Source organism: Trichomycterus rosablanca, chromosome 1 (genome assembly GCF_030014385.1).
Source record: "Trichomycterus rosablanca isolate fTriRos1 chromosome 1, fTriRos1.hap1, whole genome shotgun sequence".
NCBI classification, from domain to species: domain Eukaryota; kingdom Metazoa; phylum Chordata; class Actinopteri; order Siluriformes; family Trichomycteridae; genus Trichomycterus; species Trichomycterus rosablanca.
The window spans coordinates 41,035,507-41,063,349 of record NC_085988.1 but is presented as its reverse complement, the minus strand read 5'-3'; the positions used below and the strand labels follow the sequence as shown (position 1 = coordinate 41,063,349).

At 40.9% G+C, this 27,843-nt stretch overlaps 1 protein-coding gene across 1 annotated transcript in view; it reads left to right on the top strand.

Annotated features, from left to right (window-relative positions):
* Positions 1–4,231: 4,231 nt before the first annotated feature.
* The window catches only part of pdzrn4 (PDZ domain containing ring finger 4), a 91,099-nt gene continuing 67,487 nt past the window's right edge, over positions 4,232–27,843 (top strand). The window contains exon 1 of the mRNA XM_063002937.1: positions 4,232–4,371. Within this exon, the coding sequence (XP_062859007.1) occupies positions 4,303–4,371 (69 nt within the window). The 5' untranslated portion in view covers positions 4,232–4,302. The remainder of the gene's footprint in view (positions 4,372–27,843) is intronic.

Genomic DNA, 27,843 nt, shown 5'->3' with positions numbered 1-27,843 from the left:
GCCAAAGATGAAAAGGTCCATCCATGTTAGTGAATCAGAATCAGATTTATTGGCTTTATATTGGATTTATAAGTATGTGAATACACACAAGGAATTTGGTTCCGGCTGATGGTATCTCTCTAGTATAAATACAGTATACGAGCAATGTATACATTAAACATTAAACACAAAAATATACAAACTATAAGACTATATACAAGCAATATATAGAAAATGTATGGACGTGTGCATGTATGTATGTACAGTATTCAGTGACCTACAGTATGTATGTAAATATAAGGTACACAATATATGGTAACATACCAATGACAATATACAGTGATATACAGATAATGTAAGCTAGCAGCGTGTGGAATATTTACAAAAGTAACAGTAAAGTGCACAACATGTAGGATGAGTACTACAATATTTAGTTAATTGGCAGCAGGTGAATATTGTCACGCTCAAGTCTGTATTGTCAGTCATTTATTTATTTATTTAGGAGGGAGATTGCCTGTGGGAAGAAACCTAGGTCCAACATCTGTCATGGTATTGAGGTGCATCAGTACCAATGACATGGGTGACTTGCGTATGTGTCAATGTACCATTGGTGCAGAGGCTCATATTGGTATTTTACAGAGACAGGCTGCTCCATGTCTCCATGTCTATTTCAGCAGGACGATGCCAGACCTTGTTCTGCAAAAGTTACAACAGTGTGGCTTTGTATACATAGTGTGTGTGCTCGACTGGCCTGCCTGTAGTCCAGATTTGTCTGTAATTGAAAATATATGGTGCGGCATGAAGAGGAAAATCAGACGACGGTGAGCATGGCCTGTTAAGCAGCTGACATCTCGTTTCAAGCTAGAATGAACAGAAATTCCACTTGCAAAGCTGCAACATTAATAGGAAAGGTTATGGAACACAGGGGTAAACACATCTCTGTCAATATTTTTTTCGGATTGTGTTGCAGGCATCATATTCTAAATGTGTCTATGTACAAAATAGAGATGGGTCTGATCTGATCCCGGATCGGTATCGGGTCCGATATTGACGTCATACAGATCGGATATCTGACGGACTGGCCGATCTACTTACCGATCCAAATTCCAGTCTGCATCTTGTGCTGGACCATAAACCCGCTGTAACTTAACACAATGTAACATGGGGCACGTCACCGATCCAAGTTCCATTACACATCTTACCATGAACCCGTGACATCTTCAGTCAGTAACGGTGAAAAATAACATTAGCTGCTTATTTTACTAAAATGTCCTTTGTATAGAAACTATTTTAGTCTTGAAATGCAGAACAGCAAAACAGCTACTTGCAATGTGTGCAAAGCTAGCGTGTCAAGGGGTGGAAGTAAGGTTTCGTCGTATAACAAGACTAATTTAATCAAGCACCTGCAGAAGTTTCACATTAAAGAGTACCAGGAGTTCATGTTAACGGGACAAAAGGTAATGGGGTTTTTTTGCTCTTATATTGTGATGTCCTGTGTGGTTTCAGCCTCACAATAACAATCATAATAATATTAAAGTATCGGTATCGGCAGTTGTGTATCGGAATCAGTTTGGATCTAAAAAACTGTGGATCGGCATATCACTAGTACAAAAATACAAATGAAGTACATTAGTAAAAACATTGGAAATCTTTTCTTTCTATAATTATCGATTAATTAATTAACAAATCACAGATTTTTCTTCAGATTGTGTTATTAAAATAATTGTATATGTTCATTTTAGAATAATGGAGAAGTAGAAGTAATGTTTCTAATACTGTCTTTTTTTCTTTTGTCTTTTTGCCGTTGCATTGGGGGAATTACACACAAACTCCAAAGGAATCTTCTGTGTTTTTTTTAATGCTTTGTCTCAAATTAAATATTACATTGTTTTTTAATATTTAAAATATTTATTTGTATCTTTTAAATGTTCATTTATACTTATTCAGATAGTATAACTCATGGTGTATTATACAGGAGGTTGACAGACTCTAAGGATGCTGTCCTGAACAGTTTGTGGTGGGAGGTTGTGTGTTTAATGAAGGTGGAAATTTACTTTTCTCATGTGGATTGTTTGTCATCTATTACCATTAAACGATTTCTAACATCAAACAATACAAATCCACCCACACCCACATTCTGCCTCATTAAAACCTTGCAATGGAAGATATTCCTGCCTTGCGCCCAGTGGAAGCAGACCTGTCGTGATTCTGACCTGAAACTGAAGACAAAATTAAAAAGAAATAAAAAATTCTCACATCGTCTATATGTAAGTATCTTGTTCTCCAGACTTGTCTCCTGCTGGTTGACCTAGTTCAGGTATTTGAAGTATGTCCGATTACTGGGCTCAGGTGGTGCAGCAATAAATTATGCTAGCCTACTGCCACTGGCATCCAGAGTTCAAATACCCAACTGTGCTATTGGCCGGTTGGGCATCTCAATACATAGACTACATGGACTATGAAATGTTTGGGACTCTCATTCTAATTATTGAATTAATGTATTTCAGTGTGATTAATTATATAAAGGAAATTATTTGCTTACAATTTTGCAGCAACAGTTTAGGTAAGGCTCCTTCCTGTTCTTGCATGACTGTACCTCTGTGCGCAAAGCAAGGTCTAAAAAGACATGAAGAAATCTTGATTAAAGAAACTTAGTTGTCTGAACAGAGCCCTGACCTCAGCTCACTGAACAGCTTTGGAATGAACTAGAACATCAATTGTGACTTTCTTGACTTACATCAGTCACACATACATGTTCTTTTGACTGAATATGCAAAATTCTTAAAGACATGCCTTAAAGAACTGTGAGAAGCCTTCATATACACAGAGTAGGCATAACATTATGACCACTGACAGGTGAAGTGAATAACACTGATTATCTCTTCATAACGGCACATGTTAGTGGGTGGGATATATTAGGCAGCAAGTGAACATTTTATCCTCAAAGTTGATGTGTTAGAAGCAGGAAAAATGGCCAAGCGTAAGGATTTGAGTTTGACAAGGGCCAAATTGTGATGGCTAGACGACTGGGTCAGAGCATCTCCAAAACTGCAGCTCTTGTGGGGTGTTCCCAGTCTGCAGTAGTCAGTATGTATCAAAAGTGGTCCAAGAAAGGAACAGTGGTAAACCAGCGACAGGGTCATGGTTGCACGTGGGGAGCGAAGGCTGGCCCGTGTGGTCCGATCCAACAGACGAGCTACTGTAGCTCAGATTGCTGAAGAAGTTAATGCTGGTTCTGATAGAGAGGTGTCAGAATACACAGTGCATGACCGTTTTTTGAGTATGGGGCTGCATAGCTGCAGACCAGTCAGTTAGGAAGGTGGTCATAATGTTATGCTTGATCGGTGTATATGTTACGTAGATGACAGCCTGTTTAAAATACCCTTTGTTTTTGAGATGGGTTATTTAACAAGCTCATCGTCAGGTGTCCAAATACTTTTGGCCATAGAGTCTGCATAACTGGCTATGTATGACAAGGTCCTGAAATGGATTGGCATCATGTTTAGGGTGCGTTACTGCATTGTTCCCAGTGGTTCTGGGGAAACTAGACCTATCGTGACCATGAGCAGGATAAAGTGGTGATAAAACATGAATATGAAATGAAATTCCTGTTTTTTTTTCAGTTTCATTACCTGAAGAAAAGAAAGCACCACACATCAATGCATCTTTGGCTATCAATGTGCATGTACATGTACATGATACATTATATTAGCATATAACACCACTAGAAACCCTGTATGCTTTTGATCCATTTTGATGTGACATCACTGGTTATTTTTAGTATTTCTGAGACCAGTGCTGGTCTTGCTTGATAGTAGCACAGCGGATACTCATTGTCTTTACTATGACAGATCCTTAATGAGCAGCCTAGCTCTGGATGGGTTGCTGAATCCTCCCACTCTGCTGGCCACACCTCCGCTGCTACATATGCGTCCGGTCCTTCATCATTATTCACGGAGGAGGCATGTTGCGAGGCTGAGGAGGGAAGGGGGAGTGTCTGTGTTTGTGACCGTGAGCCACGGCGTGCACACAGAGAGAGTGAGCGAGTGAGAGTGGATGTGTTTGTAGGTGATCGTAAAGGGGGGTGATAGTAAAGGACTGACTGCTCCGGCTGCTGCTGCTACTGCTCCGGCTGTGATCGCATCATCCCATTCACATGTACACACCAGGCTGGTGTGCCAGTGCCATGCGCTTCTGACCGGACCTGTGCTTGCTTAGAAGTGCTCAGGGCAGACTGATGAGAGACTGTGTGGGTTGCTGGAGGGTGACCCCCCGACTGATTCTGGGGAGAGAGAAGGCTCTTGGGCACCCGTGACGCCGAGAATGGGCTGCAATCTGTGCTCGCTGCAGAAGAGAGAGGAGCATTACAAACTGCTCTACGAAATTTCACAGGTAGGAGAGAGAGCACCACTACACCTGACTGCATTTGTGTGTGTGTATGTATAAGCTTGCGAGAAGCTTCATTCTTACTGGCACAAATAAGACACACAGAGATGGAATACAATTCAAGGAACAAATACAGAGGGATATAGTAGACCTAAAATAGGAAAATCTGTGAGAGAGTCTGTGAGTGCCTCTAGCATTAGAGAGGAAGTGTGATAATTCGTTCTTGCCAAGAGAAAGGTCCCTGGTGAGATTGTAGAGATCGTATCCAAACACCTGTGCTGAACCGACAGAATGGAAGAGACCCAATTATTCCAACAGTTTGGGGTTAGCGGGTTCACAAAAATGTGAGTAATATTTGGAAGAATGTTGGTCTGGATTCAAAATCGCTCTGTGATTTTATTAAAAAAATTGTAGAATCTTGTAAATCTTTTGAATCACACTATATAGTCTGGGTTTACATATTGTACAGCAGGGACCAAAGAAGACCACAAAACCAACCCTAGTGAAAATGATTCTATTCATTTCATTTAATGTTTATCATGACACGTCATATATTTCTTAGTATGTTAGTATGGTCGCCTTTTGTCTTAAGGACAGCATATACACCACAGGTTTGTGCAAAATCTGATGATCCATGATTATCCCAGTATGGTTCCACAATACTCCAAAGAGCATCTTTGTAATGTTACTGAATTCTTGGCTTTCTCTTAATTCCATTGCTTCCATCAATGCCTAATGAGGTTTAGGTCAGGTGAATGGAACAAAGTCCATGACGGTCAGCTCCTTGATTTTCTTCAGTCATCAAGTAGTTGTTGTAAGGCTTTAGGTTTTCTTATTTGTTATACATTTGTAATATAGAAAATGTGAGGTTTTATTATTGTGCTCAGACCTGGTTTCCACTGTATATCTCAAGATATATTAACTGTGAAGACAGCTTGATTTAAATGCACACTCATATATGAAGTCAGAACTTTTAAATTTGAACCAAGTGCTTACCACAGAATTGCACTGTAGTTCTATAGTAAATTACATTGTACTAATCTGAGCTGTTTTACTTTATTTTGGGATTAATCCATTCCATTCTATCACTTACAATAAAATACTGTTACAATAAAAGCTTAAACAATGAGTGACCACAGCAGTGATCCGATTACTTAGCATAATTATTTAGCTATTTAGAATCCCTGTAGGGTGGCACGATGGCTCAGTGTGTAGCACTGTCACCTCACAGCAAGAAGGTCCTGGGTTCAATTCCCAGGTGGTGCGGTCCGGGTCCTTTCTGTGTGGAGTTTGTGTTCTCCCCGTGTCTGCGTGGATTTCCTCCCACAGTCCAAAGACATGCAAGTGAGGTGAATTGGAGATATAAAATTGTCCATGACTGTGTTTGACATTAGAACTTGTGAACTGATGAATCTTGTGTAACAAGTAACTACCGTTTCTGTCATGAATGTAACCAAAGTGTGTAAAACATGACGGTAAAATCCTAATAAATAAATAATAAAGAACCAATGTAAAGTTGATAGTAATGAGAAGGTAAATAAGCTTCTTTAGTTAAGCTATGTTAAGTATAGTTATATTTGATGCATTTTAATGTCACAAATTACTCACATTTCATTCAGTAAGGTCCATGAAGAAGTTTACCGTACTATTTGCATCTCCATTTAATTTTGTATAAATAGGCACTAAAGTTTACACACACACACATTGGGTGTAATATTCTCTTTGGCTGATTCTGTTCCAGTGGTCTTATTCTCTTCATATCTGATTTGGCACAGTTTCTAACACAAGGCTTAATATTTTTATCCAGGCTTGGGACCGGCACTGAGAGTAGTACGATGGTTAGGCTGTTCGGCCACATCCTTCTTCACACTTCATATCTGTTTAAATGCTGGCCAATAGCATTGCTGATATTCTATCCCAGTAGTGGAGTATAGTGGGGTTTTTTTTTGTTATCCATGTGCCACCTGAGCACCCATTGCTATCGGCCAGTCAGGTGTCTGTATGAAAGCGTGTGATCGATGCCCCGCAATGGATTGGCATCCTGTCTGGGGTGTGTTACTGCACTGTGCTCAATGATTTTGCTACTCTGACAAAGATAAAGCAGTGGTAAAACATGAAAATGATGTGATTAATCTCTGTAAGTTATGTGAAGCATCACAGACAAACATATACTTTGACACAAGTTATTCCCAAGGAAAGCAAATATTGACCCTGATAACAATGATACTTGTTTAAAAGTTTGGGTCATTTGTATTAATTCGTTTTCAGAAACCATTTGTCATAGCCCCTGTATGTCTGGAGCCTTACCTTGGATAGCTAGTCTGCACAGGGTGCAAATCCATCACACACTCATATTTCCACCTGGAGGTAAATTTGAGTAGCCAGTCCACATATTGTTATGTATTTGGGAGGTTAAGGAAAACTAAAGGCAACCCTCATGGAAGACTCCATCCAGACAGTGCTGGAGGTAGAGATTGAACCTGGTCACTGGGTTGATTGAAACCTTGGTTCTGCTAATGCCTTTAATCAGTGTAGCCGAGTTCTGTTTAAAGCTGTTGGTGTCTAAACCTCTCAAATATGTGTATACACAGAGTCACATGCAAAACGCTCCTGCCACAACAGCTTTTCTACCAGTGTAATCACACTCTCATTAGTGCTTCTTTAAAAGCACCCTAAGCTTTAATTGGATGTGAAATGTCTCGCTTCACACCCATGCATATCAGCTTCATGCATATCAGTTTAGTTAATTGACCCCATACTTCAGTGACTTTGGCTTTCATTAAAGAGCTGCAGCAGTGCTGAGCATTGTTTCAGAGGTGGAAACCCCTGATCCCTTCGAGGAGATCATGTAAACTTTTGCAGCTCACATTTCAGCTATGCAAAGTTTCACAGACTTGATGCGACCAGTGTTTGTGTCTCCAGCATTTTGTTTAGATCTTGACATGCCTTCCTGGTGGATGGGAAAGTGAAGAGATAAATAAGCCTCCACTCTATGTGTAGTCTTGTCTTGTTTGGGCATATATTCTCAGGAGCTGTGAGGGGCTTGTGTTCTACAAAGTCCAAACCTAAGCTCAGACAGTACAGTTTTTGTCTTCCTACCTTCCACCCAGCTGGAGTGCCAGTGTTGTTAGATAAGAACGCGCTGTCAACTTTCATCCTCTGCAGGCGTGTGCAGCTAGAGCGCCCAGCGTATTATCAGCAAGCGAGAGAAAGAGTGGAGGAGAGTGAGAGTGTGTTTCAGTGAGCAGTCAGGTGGTGAATGAGAACATTAACAGAACCAAATGTATACAATGAAAACCATTCTAGTGCCTTCACTGCATTATGGAACTGGTGGTAAAGGTAACAGGACTAAATACTGAATGAAAAATGACTCGTGTGTGGGGGATGCATTTCAATTCCTTTATGTTCATACAAATATGCAGTGTAATTACTAATCCATTTGACCATCAGCCTGTCAGTAATATGCATCAGGGTTTATATTAAATAGGGTGGGGTAACATGCCTATACAGTATATACACTCACTGTCTATTTTATCATCTCCACTTACCATATAGGAGCACTTTGTAGTTCTACAATTACTGACTGTAGTCCATCTGTTTCTCTGCATGCTTTGTTAGCCCCCCTTTCAAGCTGTTCTTTAATGGTCAGGACCCCCACAGGACCACTACAGAGTAGGTATTATTTGGATGGTGGATGATTCTCAGCACTGCAGTGACACTGACATGGTGGTGGTGTGTTAGTGTGTGTTGTGCTGGTATGAGTGGATCAGACACAGCAGCGCTGATGGAGTTTTTAAACACCTCATTGTCACTGGTGGACTGAAAATAGTCCACCAACCAAAAATATATCCAGCCAACAGTGCCCCGTGGGCAGCATCCTGTGACCACTGATGAAGGTCTAGAAGATGACCAACTCAAACAGCAGCAATAGATGAGCGATCGTCTCTGACTTTACATCTACAAGGTGGACCAACTAGATAGGAGTGTCTAATAGAGTGGACAGTGAGTGGACACAGTATTTAAAAACTCCAGCAGCGCTGCTGTGTCTGATCCATTCATACCAGCACAACACACACTAACACACCACCACCATGTCAGTGTCACTGCAGTGCTGAGAATGATCCACCACCTAAATAATACCTGCTCTGTGGTGGTCCTGTAAGGGTCCTGACCATTGAAGAACAGGGTGAAAGCAGGCTAAAAAGGTTTGCAGAGAAATAGATGGACTACAGTCAGTAATTGTAGAAGTACAAAGTGCTTCTGTGTGGTAAGTGGAGCTGAAAAATGGACAGTGAGTGTAGAAACAAGGTGGAGGTTTTAATCTTATGGCTGATCAGTGTATATTATGTGTGTATAGTGTGCCCTGTCCTCCCCACACTTGAGCAATAGCAGAAACCTGGCTCTTTTAAACCTAAATGGAATGGAACCCTAATTAATGTCATTGCTAACACCTGTATTTATGCCACTATTTCATGTCAAAACAACTGCTGTGAAAAGGTTTTTTACACCATGTTTCTGTTAACATGAATAAGCTTTGCATACACATGTTGTATGAGTTTAATTCATTGGAAGCTTGATAATACAGTATGTATAAAATCTGGTTTTAACCACATTGTTTCATTCAAAATGCCAAAGATCAAAAATTCAAAAGGGAAAGAAGCAAACAAACTGGATACTGAAGATAGTTTTAAAGAAAGTTAAAGAATCAGGAGAGTTCAAGGACAAAAAAGGACTGAGAAATTTCTCATCAGATTGGAAAGTTTTCTTGGCCTTTCAGAGTTTCTATTTTGACTGGAAGAGGTTTAGCAAGGTCCTGGCTCAGCATCTGGCAGCTTCATCGGGATGCCAAGTTGACCCATCTACAGTCTAAAGAAGCTTAATCAGGAATGGTCTTTATAGAAGCAGCCAAGAAACCACTTTTATGAAAGGGGAACAGAGTAAGAAGGTTAGGACATGCTAACGCTTACAAAGATTGAAATGAGAATCTGTGAAAAGGAGTAGTACAGCACATTTTGGACAGTGGTTTTGGCGATAGTGTCAGAATTAATGGGACCATGAATGCTTTAATTCATTCATTCATTTAATTCATTCTTTTGGACGGCACCTGATTGGGAATGGTTTTATTTTTCAACATGATGGCGGCCCCAAGCATATTTGGAGAGAAAAACACTGACCGTAATAGACCAGACTCCACAAAGTCCAGACCTGAATATTATAGAGACAGTATGGGATCACCGGGACAGAGAAAGAAATAAAATACAGTAGACCCTTGACTTACGAATTTAATCGGTTCCAAAGGGCTGTTCTTAAATCAAAATGTTCGTTAGTTAAACCTATTTTTCCCATAAGAAATCATGTAAATAGAATTAATCTGTTTTAGACCTCCCAACCCCCCCACCTAACCTTTCTAATGTCTTAAATGTTTTTTTGTTTTTTTTGTTATAAATACAAGTATATTTTTCAATAAATCTTAATAATAGAATAGACATTACTGTAATAAACAATAATAGTTTACTGAGCCGAATTCCTTCTTCTCTCTTACTCACTGTCCCCTCTGCCTGATACACAGTGACAGCTACTGGCAGGAGTAATTATACAACAACAAATGTAATAGATTTGTTCATTTTCTCAACACTGCGCTCTCTCTGCACATTCTTTGGGGACATTTTAATATTGAATTTTACAAAATATAAAGAAAACACCGGAAAAACATCATCCACTGTCCGAGTGTTCGCTCACTGTATATACAGTGGGGAAAATAAGTATTTGATCCCCTGCTGATTTTGTAAGTTTACCCCCTTACAAAGACTTGAACAGTCTATAATTTTATGGAAGGTTTATTTTAACAGAGAGAGACAGAATATCAACAAAAAATCCAGAAAAAAAAACATTAAATAAAAGTTATAAATTAATTTGTATTTAATTAAGGGAAATAAGTATTTGATCCCCTACCAACCAGCAAGAATTCTGACACCCACAGACCGGTTATGTGCCCATGAGGCACACAAATTAGTCCTGTCCCTGTATAAAAGACTCCTGTCACAGAATCAGTTTCTTCCGTTCAAATCTCTCGACCACCATGGGCAAGACCAAAGAGCTATCAAAGGACGTCAGGGACAAGATTGTAGACCTGCACAAGGCTGGAATGGGCTACAAGACCATCAGCAAGAAGCTTGGTGAGAAAGAGACCACTGTTGGTGCGATCATTCGAAAATGGAAGAAATACAAGATTACAGTCAATCACCCTCACTCTGGAGCTCCATGCAAGATCTCACCTGGTGGGGTAAGAATGATTCTGAGAAAGGTGAGGTCAGTCCAGAATTACACGGGAGGAGCTTGTCAATGATCTCAAGGGAGCTGGGAGCACAGTCACCAAGAAAACCAAGAAAAATTATAGACTGTTCAAGTCTTTGTAAGGGGGTAAACTTACAAAATCAGCAGGGGATCAAATACTTATTTCCCCCACTGTATATATATATATATATACAGTGTATCACAAAAGTGAGTACACCCCTCACATTTCTGCAGATATTTAAGTATATCTTTTCATGGGACAACACTGACAAAATGACACTTTGACACAATGAAAAGTAGTCTGTGTGCAGCTTATATAACAGTGTAAATTTATTCTTCCCTCAAAATAACTCAATATACAGCCATTAATGTCTAAACCACTGGCAACAAAAGTGAGTACACCCCTAAGAGACTACACCCCTAAATGTCCAAATTGAGCACTGCTTGTCATTTTCCCTCCAAAATGTCATGTGATTTGTTAGTGTTACTAGGTCTCAGGTGTGCATAGGGAGCAGGTGTGTTCAATTTAGTAGTACAGCTCTCACACTCTCTCATACTGGTCACTGAAAGTTCCAACATGGCACCTCATGGCAAAGAACTCTCTGAGGATCTTAAAAGACGAATTGTTGCGCTACATGAAGATGGCCAAGGCTACAAGAAGATTGCCAACACCCTGAAAGTGAGCTGCAGCACAGTGGCCAAGATCATCCAGCGTTTTAAAAGAGCAGGGTCCACTCAGAACAGACCTCGCGTTGGTCGTCCAAAGAAGCTGAGTGCACGTGCTCAGCGTCACATCCAACTGCTGTCTTTGACAGATAGGCACAGGAGTGCTGTCAGCATTGCTGCAGAGATTGAAAAGGTGGGGGGTCAGCCTGTCAGTGCTCAGACCATACGCCGCACACTACATCAAATTGGTCTGCATGGCTGTCACCCCAGAAGGAAGCCTCTTCTGAAGTCTCTACACAAGAAATCCCGCAAACAGTTTGCTGAAGACATGTCAACAAAGGACATGGATTACTGGAACCATGTCCTATGGTCTGATGAGACCAAGATTAATTTGTTTGGTTCAGATGGTCTCAAGCATGTGTGGCGGCAATCAGGTGAGGAGTACAAAGATAAGTGTGTCATGCCTACAGTCAAGCATGGTGGTGGGAATGCCATGGTCTGGGGCTGCATGAGTGCAGCAGGTGTTGGGGAGTTACATTTCATTGAGGGACACATGAACTCCAATATGTACTGTGAAATACTGAAGCAGAGCATGATCCCCTCCCTCCGGAAACTGGGTCGCAGGGCAGTGTTCCAGCATGATAATGACCCCAAACACACCTCTAAGACGACCACTGCTTTATTGAAGAGGCTGAGGGTAAAGGTGATGGACTGGCCAAGCATGTCTCCAGACCTAAACCCAATAGAACATCTTTGGGGCATCCTCAAGCGACCAGCAGAAAAGCGCAAAGTCTCGAATATCCGCCAGCTCCGTGATGTCGTCATGGAGGAGTGGAAAAGCATTCCAGTGGCAACCTGTGAAGCTCTGGTAAACTCCATGCCCAGGAGAGTTAAGGCAGTTCTGGGAAATAATGGTGGCCACACAAAATATTGACACTTCAGGAACTTTCACTAAGGGGTGTACTCACTTTTGTTGCCGGTGGTTTAGACATTAATGGCTGTATATTGAGTTTTTTTGAGGGAAGAATAAATTTACACTGTTATATAAGCTGCACACAGACTACTTTTCATTGTGTCAAAGTGTCATTTTGTCAGTGTTGTCCCATGAAAAGATATACTTAAATATCTGCAGAAATGTGAGGGGTGTACTCACTTTTGTGATACACTGTATATATATATATACAGTGTATCACAGAAGTGAGTACACCCCTCACATTTCTGCAGATATTTAAGTATATCTTTTCATGGGACAACACTGACAAAATGACACTTTGACACAATGAAAAGTAGTCTGTGTGCAGCTTAAATAACAGTGTAAATTTATTCTTCCCTCAAAATAACTCAATATACAGCCATTAATGTCTAAACCACCGGCAACAAAAGTGAATACACCCCTTAGTGAAAGTTCCTGAAGTGTCAATATTTTGTGTGGCCACCATTATTTCCCAGAACTGCCTTAACTCTCCTGGGCATGGAGTTTACCAGAGCTTCACAGGTTGCCACTGGAATGCTTTTCCACTCCTCCATGACGACATCACGGAGCTGGCGGATATTCGAGACTTTGCACTCCTCCACCTTCCGCTTGAGGATGCCCCAAAGATGTTCTATTGGGTTTAGGTCTGGAGACATGCTTGGCCAGTCCATCACCTTTACCCTCAGCCTCTTCAATAAAGCAGTGGTCGTGTTAGAGGTGTGTTTGGGGTCATTATCATGCTGGAACACTGCCCTGCGACCCAGTTTCCGGAGGGAGGGGATCATGCTCTGCTTCAGTATTTCACAGAACATATTGGAGTTCATGTGTCCCTCAATGAAATGTAACTCCCCAACACCTGCTGCACTCATGAAGCCCCAGACCATGGCATTCCCACCACCATGCTTGACTGTAGGCATGACACACTTATCTTTGTACTCCTCACCTGATTGCCGCCACACATGCTTGAGACCATCTGAACCAAACAAATTAATCTTGGTCTCATCAGACCATAGGACATGGTTCCAGTAATCCATGTCCTTTGTTGACATGTCTTCAGCAAACTGTTTGCGGGCTTTCTTGTGTAGAGACTTCAGAAGAGGCTTCCTTCTGGGGTGACAGCCATGCAGACCAATTTGATGTAGTGTGCGGCGTATGGTCTGAGCACTGACAGGCTGACCCCCCGCCTTTTCAATCTCTGCAGCAATGCTGACAGCACTCCTGCGCCTATCTTTCAAAGACAGCAGTTGGATGTGACGCTGAGCACGTGCACTCAGCTTCTTTGGACGACCAACGCGAGGTCTGTTCTGAGTGGACCCTGCTCTTTTAAAACGCTGGATGATCTTGGCCACTGTGCTGCAGCTCAGTTTCAGGGTGTTGGCAATCTTCTTGTAGACTTGGCCATCTTCATGTAGCGCAACAATTAGTCTTTTAAGATCCTCAGAGAGTTCTTTGCCATGAGGTGCCATGTTGGAACTTTCAGTGACCAGTATGAGAGAGTGTGAGAGCTGTACTACTAAATTGAACACACCTGCTCCCTATGAACACCTGAGACCTAGTAACACTAACAAATCACATGACATTTTGGAGGGAAAATGACAAGCAGTGCTCAATTTGGACATTTAGGGGTGTAGTCTCTTAGGGGTGTACTCACTTTTGTTGCCGGTGGTTTAGACATTAATGGCTGTATATTGAGTTATTTTGAGGGAAGAATAAATTTACACTGTTATATAAGCTGCACACAGACTACTTTTCATTGTGTCAAAGTGTCATTTTGTCAGTGTTGTCCCATGAAAAGATATACTTAAATATCTGCAGAAATGTGAGGGGTGTACTCACTTTTGTGATACACTGTATATACTGTATATATATATATATATATATATATATATAGAGAGAGAGAGAGAAAGAAAGAGAGAGAGAGAGATGCTCTGAGTCAACTTGTTCATGACGTCATGTGTTTTGCGAATTTCGGTTCGTAATCCGAAATTTGTTCGTATGTTAAGTTGAAAAAGATTGTTCGTAACCCGAAATGTTCGTATGGTAAACCGTTCGTAACTCAAGGGTCTACTGTACCTAAATCTAACAAGGAACTCTGGGAGGAGTTCAAGATGTGCTTAGTGCCAAGGGATGTCAAGTACTTTTTATTTGTGTATGTATTTTCTATTTGTATCATAATAAAGAGACCTAAAAGTATAATTTTAGTATTTTTTTGTAGATTATTAGATTATTGTTAGTTAAACTGAGTGAGCACATGAAGGTGGTGAGTAATTGTGTAGCATTTGAGGAGCACAAAGACTCCTTGTTAAATCTGTGTAAGTGTGATAAGGACTGGTGTTGGCATAGTTTCTTGTACTTTATTGTCCTTCTTTAGAAACCAGCCCTTTGTTTGCTGTTTTGCTTTTTTTAATTGGGCACAGGATTGGTAAGTAATTTATATGTGAACTGGATATCATTTTTTTAATGCACCTGATGTTGATGATGTGGTGTGTCCGGAGTCTACATATACTCTGAGTTACACTGGGTGCAAGGTGTACATATACTCTGAACAGGGCGCTCACATACTCACACTTTTACTCACAGCTTAGGGCAGTTTGAAATCACCAGTCCACAGACATGTCTTTTTGAGAGTCGAGAGGCAAATTTGGCCTTAATACAATGTATTTCCGGGGTCTGGGTGTACACTTTATTGGTGTTTTAGTGGGAATGAAGAAAAAAAAATAGAATCCACACATGCCAATACAGTGTTTTTATGACTAGCTGAGCAGAATTGTAAGGGTAGTGTAAAATTGTTTTGCATTTTTTGGGGGAAAAAAGCGCTCCAAGCTGAAACTGGGTTATTGTGATAAGGTCTGACATTAGCATAGAGGGTAGCAGAGCTTCTCTCTACCTCTCTGTCCTATTGTATTCCTCTCTTTCAGAAACCAACCTTTTGTTATTTTAGCCTTCTTGCAACTAGACACATGGCGAATCTACAATTTAGATTTAGACCTCAGATATTGCACTTGCACCAGGAGTGGATCTGGGACCTCTGTAATACAATGGTTTTTCAGAGTTGACGACCACAATGTCAAGGCGGTGAATTATTGGTTGGCAATTATAGAGCACAAAAGCACTCAGCTTAATCAATGCTAGTGTGATAAAGGCTGATGTTGGCTTGGAGAATAACAGTGCTGCTTTTTCTTACCTCCTGTTCTGCTGTACATCCTTCTTTCAGAATTCAACCTATTGTTCTTTTTTTCCTTCCTGCAACTGGCCACATAGATCAGCAGTTTAGATACGAGTGTAAGGGGTCAGTCTGAGATCAGCTCCTTGGCTGGTCATCTTCATGCTTTGGACCAGTTTTTCCTCCCACACTCTCTCTCTTTGTCTCCTTCTCACTTGTTTTTTTTTTTATCACTTCGAGTTGTCGTGTTTTTCACTCATTTTCTTGGTTTCTGTCCTGGATAGGAAGAAATGCCTAACACATGGATTTAGGTTACAAAGCCTTTTCTAAGGTTTTAGGACAGGGATGAGCCTACAAAGATTCGTTACTAAAATCACTGTATAAAAATAACTACCTGATTAGTGTGGTAAATGACAGGGAATGCTGAATGATGTTGTACTGTGGCTCTCCTGCACTGCAGTCTGCCACCCTTGCTCTATGTTTTCACCGAACCACAGTGAGAGCCATTATCTTCTAATGGAGGAAACATGAAACAATGGTTCATTCACCCAGAGGGTGGCTCGGTGGTTAGTGCTGTTGTCTCACAACAAAAAGGTCTTAAGTTTGATTCCCAGAAAAAAATCAAACCCAGCCCAGAGCATCACAGAGTCATAGCCATGCTTCAATGTATGCAGGGTGTTCTGATCAGTGTATGCTTCATTCTTCCTCCTCCAGACATATTGCTGATACATAGCCCTGAAAACTTCCACTGTTGTATCATCGCTCCACAGAACAGAATCCCAAAACGTCTGTGGCTTATTTATATGGTTTTAAGCATACTGGAGCGACTGGTGCCACCAAATCTTGCTGCAGGTCTTTTGCAGTCACTTGAAAGTTTTTGACCACCTGCCTCTACAGAAATCTGGTGGCAGGTGGTGACAGCTTCCTCTTTCTGCTACGTCCAGCTAGTGTAGCCAGTGTTCCTTTAACTTCGAGCTTGTGAACTATGCTTCCAACTGTATCTCTAGAAATATTAAGTGTCTTTCCAAACTTTTTGTATCAATGTCCTTGTTTGTGCAAGGCAATTACCTCTTCTCTGAACAACTCTCCTTACAAGACAATATCAAACTCAGGAAAATTCAACAAAGCGTACAAACATACAAAATGAACTATACCCAGAAGAGGGGGGACCAAGTAGCCCTCACACGATGAAAGATAGGACATTCAAGACTCACACACGGACATCTACTAAAAGGAGAACAGGCCCCAAAGTGCCTTCATTGCTCAACTACCCTAACAATGAAACATATTCCATGTGAATGTAAAGTTTTTACCCAGGACAGAAATCTGTACCTGATGGGATCGGACATAAATTACATTTTTAGGAAAACTGCTCATTTTACGATTTAAAAATTTCTAGAAAAGCGTAAAATTGAAACATTTGTTGTCATTTTAACCTCTACAGTTTTGATGCACATGTAAACAACATATATATTTCTGTATCCTAAAACCTCTTTCATGGTTTTAACATCCTTTTTAATAAGAATGTTTTAAAACATACAAATGGCACGCCATAGAGATGGCTCTAAATACAGAGCTTATAATGGTGATAAAACTCAACCAACCAACCAACTGAACAACTCTCCTGACTTAGACATATTTCTAACATGCAGTCAAACATCACAGTCAACAAACTCCTAGCCAGTTCAGTTATTTGATGTGTTTTATCTCAAACACACCTGATGCAACTAATGGAGCTCTTGATTAGTTGCATCAGATGTGCTTGAGACAACACCTGATTTACAAATGTGTGCAGTTATGAGGGATTCTATTCAGGGATATGAGGGATTCTATTTGGATTACACCACATCTGAATGGCTAAAGTAGTTGTTGTGATGAGACTTGAAACAAGGAGTTTGTATATCGAAATGTAGCAGCGTTGTTAATTGAAAGCAGTTCTACAAGGACGAGTAGGCGGAAATTTGTCTCTTCTCATACACCAGGCAGCAGTGTAGCCTTTTCACTGAGAGTCATGCTCATTTACATCTCTTCAGCCAGTCACATTAATGGCTTTACGCAGCGGCAAACGGGAATTCCTCTTCAATCCTCCACCCACTGACACTGCCTATTGAGTCTGTTAGACGCTTGGTCACATCGGTGGCACAGCTGAGATTCGAACTTAGGTCTTGCGTTAGGCCAAAGCACCAGCCAAGCACAGCTGCTGGATTTGTTTCTGGTATCTGGTATGCCAACCGGTAAACAGTGGTGGCGTTCCTGTGTTGTAGCTGCCGTTGGCTTTTTTCCTGTTTTTGAGTATTGTCTGTGGGTGGCTGGGCAGCTTCTTGTGTTTGTTGCTGCTGTTTGTTGGCTGGGTTCCACTATCTGGTTATCTGGTGTGCTTTTAGGTACTTTAGATCAGTCCTGCCAGCCAATCAGAAACATTCATTTTCTATGGCCATGGTAGAATTGTCAACATATTGCCAGCTGGTACAGTGGTTATTACAGACACCATCCCTTTCTCTCTCTCATTTTCTCTCTCTCTCTATCGGTTAGGCTTGTCATGTATTTAAAATGTGCCTGTGGACTGCACATGAGTGTCACTCAGCATCTGGAAAAAGTTCAGCTCACTGGTGTGTATCTTCTTTAGCCTAATTAGAGAGACTAGCGATGAGAAACTGACACACGCTGCTGAGCATAGTATGATGGGCTTCTGAGTTGTTTGTGCAATTTGCACATTTACTTATTATTTCAGTGGTGTGTGTGTGTGTGTGTGTGGTTTGTGCTCAACTGGATTGTGGGGGAGTCTTTAAATTTTTTTATTCAGTAACCTAGAAAAGAAGAAAATGTGTTGCTGCCCTCTAGGATTACACCCTTATAATATGCTGAGATTCTTGTGTGTGTGTGTGTTGTGTGTGTGTGTGTGAGGAAAGGAAGAGAGAGAGAAGAGGTCACGGGTGTGTGTTCATGTAAAGACTATGGTACCTTGATACTCAACATCAATTGGTTCTGGGAGTGGTGTTGAGTTTGAAGGTATTTTTTCTCATAAGGATGTATGGGAAACCTGTTCCAGTGGAACTGCATATATTTTAGGCTAATGTAAAATAATGGTTTTTTTTTTTTACACTTACTGAAAATAACACAAATATAATATAAACACACAGAAATACAATTAAAAAACAGTTAAATACAATAAAACCTGCACTTTACTTTTACCTATTTATTGTTTCCTTATGCTTCTCAATCGTGGAGATGCTTGATCTTAGAATACCATATACAGTAGCTTTTGCGCTGGCTGTGTTATTTCATATGTGTGGTGCCGCGCAAAGCTTAATGTGACTTATTGTAACTAAAACAATGAGTGAGGAATTTCATTAGTGGAGAGAACTTATGAGCAGTAAAAATTAAGAGAGGTTTAGTGTTCCTATGTCATTCTTTAACACATTATATAACAATTTTTTTATAACAATAAGCGTTAAAACTCTCTTGGAAAAGCTGATTCTTACGATTACTCAGCACCCCGAACTATAACACAAGTTTAAAAGTGAAACAGGAGGAAAATCCAGCTGAACACAGATACATGTGGACACTTTTAGAGTGAATTTGATGGTTATTCCACACACATTCAGATTCATCTCATATTCGCACACACGTCCAGTCTAAAGGAAGCGTCGAGTTTAAGGGTGTCACTGTAGTTTGTTTTGTTGTGTGTTTGACTTTGCTATCACGTGTAAAGAGACAGGTGTGTCTCCACATATATATATATATACAGTGTATCACAAAAGTGAGTACACCCCTCACATTTCTGCAAATATTTCATTATATCTTTTCATGGAAAAACACTATAGACATGAAACTTGGATATAACTTAGAGTAGTCAGTGTACAACTTGTATAGCAGTGTAGATTTACTGTCTTCTGAAAATAACTCAAAACACAGCCATTAATGTCTAAATGGCTGGCAACATAAGTGAGTACACCCCACAGTGAACATGTCCAAAGTGTCAATATTTTGTGTGACCACCATTATTATCCAGCACTGCCTTAACCCTCCTGGGCATGGAATTCACCAGAGCTGCACAGGTCGCTACTGGAATCCTCTTCCACTTCTCCATGATGACATCACGGAGCTGGTGGATGTTAGACACCTTGAACTCCTCCACCTTCCACTTGAGGATGCGCCACAGGTGCTCAATTGGGTTTAGTCCATCACCTTTACCTTCAGCTTCCTCAGCAAGGCAGTTGTCATCTTGGAGGTTGTGTTTGGGGTCGTTATCCTGTTGGAAAACTGCCATGAGGCCCAGTTTTCGAAGGGAGGGGATCATGCTCTGTTTCAGAATGTCACAGTACATGTTGGAATTTATGTTTCCCTCAATGAACTGCAGCTCCCCAGTGCCAGCAACACTCATGCAGCCCAAGACCATGATGCTACCACCACCATGCTTGGCTGTAGGCAAGATACAGTTGTCTTGGTACTTCTCACCAGGGCGCCGCCACACATGCTGGACACCATCTGAGCCAAACAAGTTTATCTTGGTCTCGTCAGACCACAGGGCATTCCAGTAATCCATGTTCTTGGACTGCTTGTCTTCAGCAAACTGTTTGCGGGCTTTCTTGTGTGTCAGCTTCCTTCTGGGATGACGACCATGCAGACCGAGTTGATGCAGTGTGTGGCGTATGGTCTGAGCACTGACAGGCTGACCTCCCACGTCTTCAACCTCTGCAGCAATGCTGGCAGCACTCATGTGTCTATTTTTTAAAGCCAACCTCTGGATATGACGCCGAACACGTGGACTCAACTTCTTTGGTCGACCCTGGCGAAGCCTGTTCCGAGTGGAACCTGTCCTGGAAAACCACTGTATGACCTTGGCCACCATGCTGTAGCTCAGTTTCAGGGTGTTAGCAATCTTCTTATAGCCCAGGCCATCTTTGTGGAGAGCAACAATTCTATTTCTCACATCCTCAGAGAGTTATTTGCCATGAGGTGCCATGTTGAATATCCAGTGGCCAGTATGAGAGAATTGTACCCAAAACACCAAATTTAACAGCCCTGCTCCCCATTTACACCTGGGACCTTGACACATGACACCAGGGAGGGACAACGACACATTTGGGCACAATTTGGACATGTTCACTGTGGGGTGTACTCACTTATGTTGCCAGCCATTTAGACATTAATGGCTGTGTGTTGAGTTATTTTCAGAAGACAGTAAATCTACACTGCTATACAAGTTGTACACTGACTACTCTAAGTTATATCCAAGTTTTATTTCTATAGTGTTGTCCCATGAAAAGATATAATGAAATATTTGCAGAAATGTGAGGGGTGTACTCACTTTTGTGATACACTGTATATGCCTGAGGCCTCTGCACCCTTCTCAGCTCTGGTCACCCTTCATAACATGCCCTAGTGCTATCTCCTGCTTCTATGCTACAAATGTTCCCATCCATCTTCTTGTCCTATTACATTTTTTTTGTGAGTGATGGTCCTCAGCCATTAAAATTGATAGGAGAGAACAAAGGAGGAGAAACATGAAGCATGTCTGACTTGATTGATCTCATGTCCACAGCTTGGAGATTACAGTGAAATATTATATATAATGTTGAGAGAGAGAGAGAGAGAGAGTATTAAATACAGAGTGGATTTTCTCCAACCCTATTTTCTTTCATCCAGTTAAAGGCAAGGTTAAGGATGGTCAAAAGGGCATAACTGATTAGTCGACAGGTAGTTTGAGGAGGAGTGTGTTTTCAGGATAGCCCACATTTTATGTCCACCTGACTCACCGGCTCCACACACAGCTCCATAATCACACATTGCTTAATAAAATATATAAATGGTACTTTTATTACACAGGAACTCCTGTTACTCGCATACAAATAATGGATATTATTTAGAAACATCATTTCAGCATCATAAACACTGCAACCTAATTACTGAACAGTTGGGCATTTTTTAAAGCTATGAGCAACACTAGTTGGCTAGGCAGATTGTGTGACTTGAGATGCCGCTACCTGCTAATGAATGTGTGTGTGTGTGTGTGCACTGGTTGGGCGCATACACAGAAGACATGATTAGCTGTGTCTGATGGGGGATGGCGGAAAGCCCCACAATGGATTGGCGCCATGTCTGTGATGTGTTATCCAGTGTTAACGGAATAAGCAGACCCACCGTGACCCTGACCAGGATAAAGTAATGGTAAAAAATAAATATATACCATAGTAAATGATAGCTGCTTTTATTTAAATCAATGTCTAGTCTAGCTTCTTCAATTACAGATCTGCTCAGGAGCCCAACAGTGGCAGGCAACTACCCAGTTCTAGAGATTTCGTTGACCTTTCTCAACTGGTAGTCAGGTTAAAAGCAAGGTACAGAAAAAGTGATATAATTATGAGTATAATAGTATTATATTATTATACAAGGCTCTCAGGTGGCACAGCGGTAAATTATGCTAGCCCACTACCTCAAGGATCCAGGGTTTGAATCCTCAGTGGTGCTGTATACAGACAAGATTGTCTGTGTCTGAGAGGGAGTTTTACCACTGCTTTATCCTGGTCAGGGTTACATTGGTTCTGAGCCCTCAGATTTACAGGGCACAATGCAGTAACACACCATGGGCAGGACGCCAATTTATCGCAAGGTCTTGGCTCAGAACCAATGTAACCCTGACCAGGATAAAGCAGTGGTAAAACAGGTGGTACTGATGACCACACACTCTAAATAGTTATCTTTCAAATACTAGTCTTTTTTTACTATACCTGTATTACTCCACTGACCACCAGTTGCTAAGTAATGCTAACAGGCTTCTCAGCTTTAGCCAGCAGTTTAACCATAACTTGAGTAATGGCTACATTCAACAGTATAACTTATTCGTCTTTCAAAGTGTAATTTGGTTGCCAAGTGTGCCGCCCGGTCCATCCTTCATAAAAAGTGACAGCCCTACTTCTGCATTCACTGGAAAAATCTGACTCCATCATTATTCAATCTTTTCTACCCTAAAAAAGCAATGCATAAAATGATGAAAGACACGGGTGTTTGCCTAACCCCCCCTTCCTCCCCAAACGTTCTCCCCTCACACCATACAGCTCATCTTCTGCTGTGAGGTTATGTAATCATGATTTCACTTTTAATATAGTCAGTGTGATATTTAGTCTGCCTTCCACTGAAGTCTGTTTGCAGTAGCCTATATGATTCATCAAAGCTCTACAGCCCTGGCTCAGTCTTGCCTCCAGACCACAATACTTTTCTAGCTGACTTGATTTAACTCATAAGCTAAATGTCAAACTCTCAGTGAGATATGAGATGGATCAGATGTAGGAAGGAGGAAAATCTAATCTTCATCCATTAGTGTTTGTCCACAGAACACTATTTATGATCCATTCTTTGTTTGTTGTCCCTGTTCTTGCAGTTATTTACACTATTGGTTTGGACATGTCTACATGCTTTTTCATTTGATTAGCTTCTAATACTATTATTGCTAGTGATCTAATTTGCTATTCAAGCTCATCTTTCAGTTTTTGGTATGAATGGCTGTGAGTTTTGTTGTGCCCTAGAGAGTTGATGGGTGGAAATGTGTGGGTTGAAGAAGGGGTCCAATTTCAAAGTTCAAAGTTTCAAACATTTCAAAATGCTCTCTTAGAAGATAAACTATGTTTTTTGTTGTTATACATTGATCAGCCATAACATTAAAACCACCTCCTTGTTTCTACACACACTGTCCATTTTATCAGCTCCACTTTCCATATAGAAGCACTTTGTAGTTCTACAATTACTGACTGTAGTCCATCTGTTTCTCTGCATGCTTTGTTAGCCCCCTTTCATGCTGTTCTTCAATGGTCAGGACCCCCACATGACCACCACAGAGTAGGTATTATTTGGGTGGGTCATTCTCAACACTGACATGGTGGTGGTGTGTTAGTGTGTGTTGTCCTGGTATGAGTGGATCAGACACAGCAGTGCTGTTGGAGTTTATAAATACTGTGTACACTCACTGTCCACTCTATTAGACACTCCAACCTAGTTGGTCCACCTTGTAGATGTAAAGTCAGAGACGATCTCTCGTCTATTGCTGCTGTTTGAGTTGGTCATTTTTTAGACCTTCATCAGTGGTCACAGGACACTGCTCACGGTGCACTGTTGGCTGGATATATCCTTGGTTTGTGGACTATTCTCAGTCCAGCAGTGACAGTGAGGTGTTTAAAAACTCCAGCAGCGCTGCTGTGTCTGATCCACTCATACCAGCACAACACACACTAACACACCACCACCATGTAAGCGTCACTGCAGGGCTGAGAATCATCCTCCACACAGATAATACCTATGGTATAATAAAATGGTCCTGGAACAGTCCTGACCATTGAAGAACAGCATGAAAGGGGGCTAACAAAGCATGCAGAGAAATAGATAGACTACAGTCAGTAATTGTAGAACTACAAAGTGCTTCTGTATGGTAAGTGGAGATGATAAAATGGACAGTGTAGAAACAAGGAGGTGGTTTTAATGTTAGGTTAAGTTTAAATACCTTGGATCATGTACATAGAACCCAATTTTAAAACGTGACACTATCACACTTGTGATGTTTTGCTTAATGTCAGGATGTGGTAATATTAGTAACATGTGCATCCCTATGCATATTAACAATTTGCTATAGACTATAGTGAGTTTTAGTGGTTATTCTTCTGACTATATTGGAAATATCTGAGTACTTTTGCTGTTCGACTCTTGTTCATCTCGGCGCATTTGTAGTCTGTGTGCGTACTGCAACCACATATGAACTCAGGGTGCTTTATCAGTCAGTCCTCGAAAATCTCATTCAGGAAGAAGTGATGAGGATTTAAGAGAGAGAGAGGTGATGCGTTGACCTTTAGCTATAGCACCTTTCTTAATCCATGTAAGAGCACGTGACCTTTGCAGCCGTGTACCAAATCCACGACACATCCCTCTGACCTTGCATTATGGAACAGGTGCTTGTCGGAATATTCTTCAATGATTGTCAGGTTTAGCTTATTATAGACGTAGGCAAAACACCCAGCCGGATCGCAGAGGTTGAGCGAGCAGGAAAACTTGATGTGTTGTATCAGCTGACGGGTGTAACATGTTAGTCAAGTTCTTCTGTGTGAAGGTCAATATTGGCAGCTTCGTCAACCTTTGTAGGCTATTGATTGGATATTCGCATACAGTTGTCAGTCAAGACAAAACAAGTGCTAAGTGACAGCTGTACTAGTGTTGTGTTTTATACTGCCTGTCGGACGTGATGGTCAAAGGGCAAATCAGACGTCATGACATTACAATGTTGCTGTATTGTTTTCCTTCCCTTCAGAGGCCCGTAAATGAAACGTTGTACCATATTTTCTCTTTCACCGGCTCAGACACATAATTTAATTCAGTGGTTGAAAGCTGGAGCAACCCATTCCCATAACTGACACTATGCATTTCAAAGCAGCTATCTAGCTCCTTTATGGCTAGGAGAAAATCGTACTGAAGGGATTGTGTGTGGCATAATGAAATGCCCAACTCACTGTGTGTGTGTTGAGGTAACAACACATCTTCTACAGCTTTGGCTCAAGGCTTTGAACAGTGTATAAAACTGAAATCATACACTGTAGCCCAATGAAAACACATATTGCACTGGCTGGTCATCCTCATTTAAAACATATTATGCCCATGAGTCGAGGTGATTATTAGGAGCTGTTTAATTGCTTTATATGAAATCATCAGAGCATTTGATAGGATTTTGGGAGGTTTTTTTGCACATGATTTATCATGTTTGTGTGTTTATAAAGCCTTTCATGCTTTGTTTCCAGCTACTGTTTGAGACTAATCAGATTGGAGTTGGACAGATGTTGACCACATATAGCTTTGTTGTCTGTGAGCACTAATTTGGCTGAGTTGTTGTTTAGCAAGAGTAAGCAGGGTTTATAGCTTTTTCATTTAGTCCAAAGAATAGTGCATTTTCTACTTTCTGATTGGTCTGGTAAGCTTATGCTTATTTTTGTTAGCCACATTGTAAAATAAAGAACCCCTTGGTAGGATTATTTTAATTTTAGTCATCAGTGCTGTTCTACTAACTTAGACTTAACAGCTTCTTAGTTTGTATCTAAGACACTACAGGTTTCCTTTTACCAACCTCATGTCATCATTTGGGAATGAAACAGACTCATAGTTATAGGTGTTGGTGTAAATCTTCTGTCATTCTTGCATGATATAACACTTCAGCTACACAACAATGAGATCTTGCATATTAGACTGCCAAAGCAACCGAGCAGCCATACGCCATACAGTTTGACTGGAATACATGTCTAAACTGCAGGCAGACCTAGCATCAGATCTCTTTTACTACGAATTAAAATTCTTTTACATTTAAATTATGGATACAAATAGATAATTTTATTGCTTTTTTTGCAGAAAGACATTTACATTTACATTTTCGGCATTTAGCAGACGCTCTTATCCAGAGCGACTTACAGAAGTGCTTCCATAGTAAACATTACCTTACTCTAGTTTTAGTAGACAACAATCCAAGAACACAAATCTGCTAAAACTCTGTTAGAACCAAAGTTTTTTTTTGTTTGTATTTTTGTCTTCAAGAAATGAATAAGAGCATTAGTCAGTAAGTACAAGTCAGTTTAAGTGTTTAGTTAAGAGGTGGGTTTTTAATAATTTTTAAAGACAGCGAGAGACTCAGATGTTTGGACAGACAGAGGAAGTTCGTTCCACCGCTTGGGTGCCAGTACAGAGAAGAGCTTTGATGCTTGTCTTCCTCGAGTCCTGGGTGGAGGATCAAGTCGAGCGAGACTAGTGGCTCGGAGGTTGCGTGGTACAGAGCGGGGTTTGATTAGACCCCGAAGGTAACTTGGGGCTGGTCCATTTTTGGCTTTGTAGGCGAGCATCAGTGTTTTAAACTGAATACGAGCCTTACAGGAAGCCAGTGAAGAGAACGCAGCAGTGGGGTGATGTGGCAGTGTTTAGGTTGGTTAAAAACCAAAATTTTTAATGAGCTGCAATGGTTTAATAGCTGACATAGGAGCACCTGCCAGGAGGGAGTTGCAGTAGTCCAACCGTGAGATTACAAGTGACTGCACAAGAATCTGAGTGACTTCCATGAAGAGAAATGGCCGAATCTTCCTGATGTTATAGAGGAGGAACTGGCACATGCTGGCTACATGAGGAGAGAAGGTCAGTTGGTTATCCAGGACAACACCAAGGCATCTTACATTATCAGATGGTCTGATCTGGAAGTCATCAAGAGAGATAACTAGGTCCTGGGTTGGAGATTGATCTCCAGGAATGAGTAACAGCTCTGTCTTGCTGGGATTGAGTTTTAGATGATGAGCTGACATACATTGTGAGATATCTCGCAGACATGCTGAGATGCGAGCTGAGACTTGTGTGTCTGAAGGAGGAAATGACAGAACGAGCTGAGTGTCATCTGCATAGGAGTGGTAAGAGAAGCCATGGGAGGCTATGACCTTACTCAGAGAGCGGGTGTGGATAGAGAATAGAAGTGGGCCAAGTACAGAGCCCTGAGGAACACCATGAGAGAGTGCATGGAGGGGATATAGTGTGTGAATGTATGTTGTGAGCAGACTGGCAAATGAAGTGGCAGTATAATTAACATTAATTAACATTAACATGGTATTAGCCGGGTAAGCAAGGTTAGAATGAAATCAATGTAATCAAGTGTCCACAACTTTTTCATCTGTTCCATACAGCAGACCTTTACTGGTCATGGCAAATGAGACCATATGATCTAAATGTGATATCTGCTGTAGCATTGTAGAGGGTGCAGGACTGGAGAAGCAGGTGTTAGTGCTTAAAATGAAAGAACATCCAGTTTTTAACAAACTGTAAACATTACATTTAGCTACTCATTACCATGGAAATGAAAGAGTTTTTTTCTCTCCTCTTTACCTTGGTAATGGCACTGATGCTAGCCTTTCGAGGGCTCTAAGCACACAGGTTGTTTTGATGTGTATTAGTAAGTATTGCTGCTACAGAAGCCTAATTTCCTATTGTTCCATCGTACCACTAGGTCTACTTTTAAAACTCTAACAACACACAAATACACCATTTATGCTGTTTTCTCCTTTTCATCTGTTTTCAAAGCTTCTTTTTGAGACGATATACCACTTGCTGTTGTTTCTCTCACTTAGTCTGTACTAACAACATATTGTTACAGTAAATACCCTAACTGCATCACATCCTGGTGACTGCAAGGCCTTAGGGAGCATGACCTAAGCATGGGTTAAAAAAATACCCTTGGTGTTGGGGTAACAAACTGCAATTTCAAATTGATAATTACATCTTTGCTTCTTCAAAAAAAAAAAAAAAAACAAAAAAAAAAAAAAAAAAAGTCACAAATTATTACAGACTGTACTAAACACTACAGAACATACGATGTGGTTCGGTA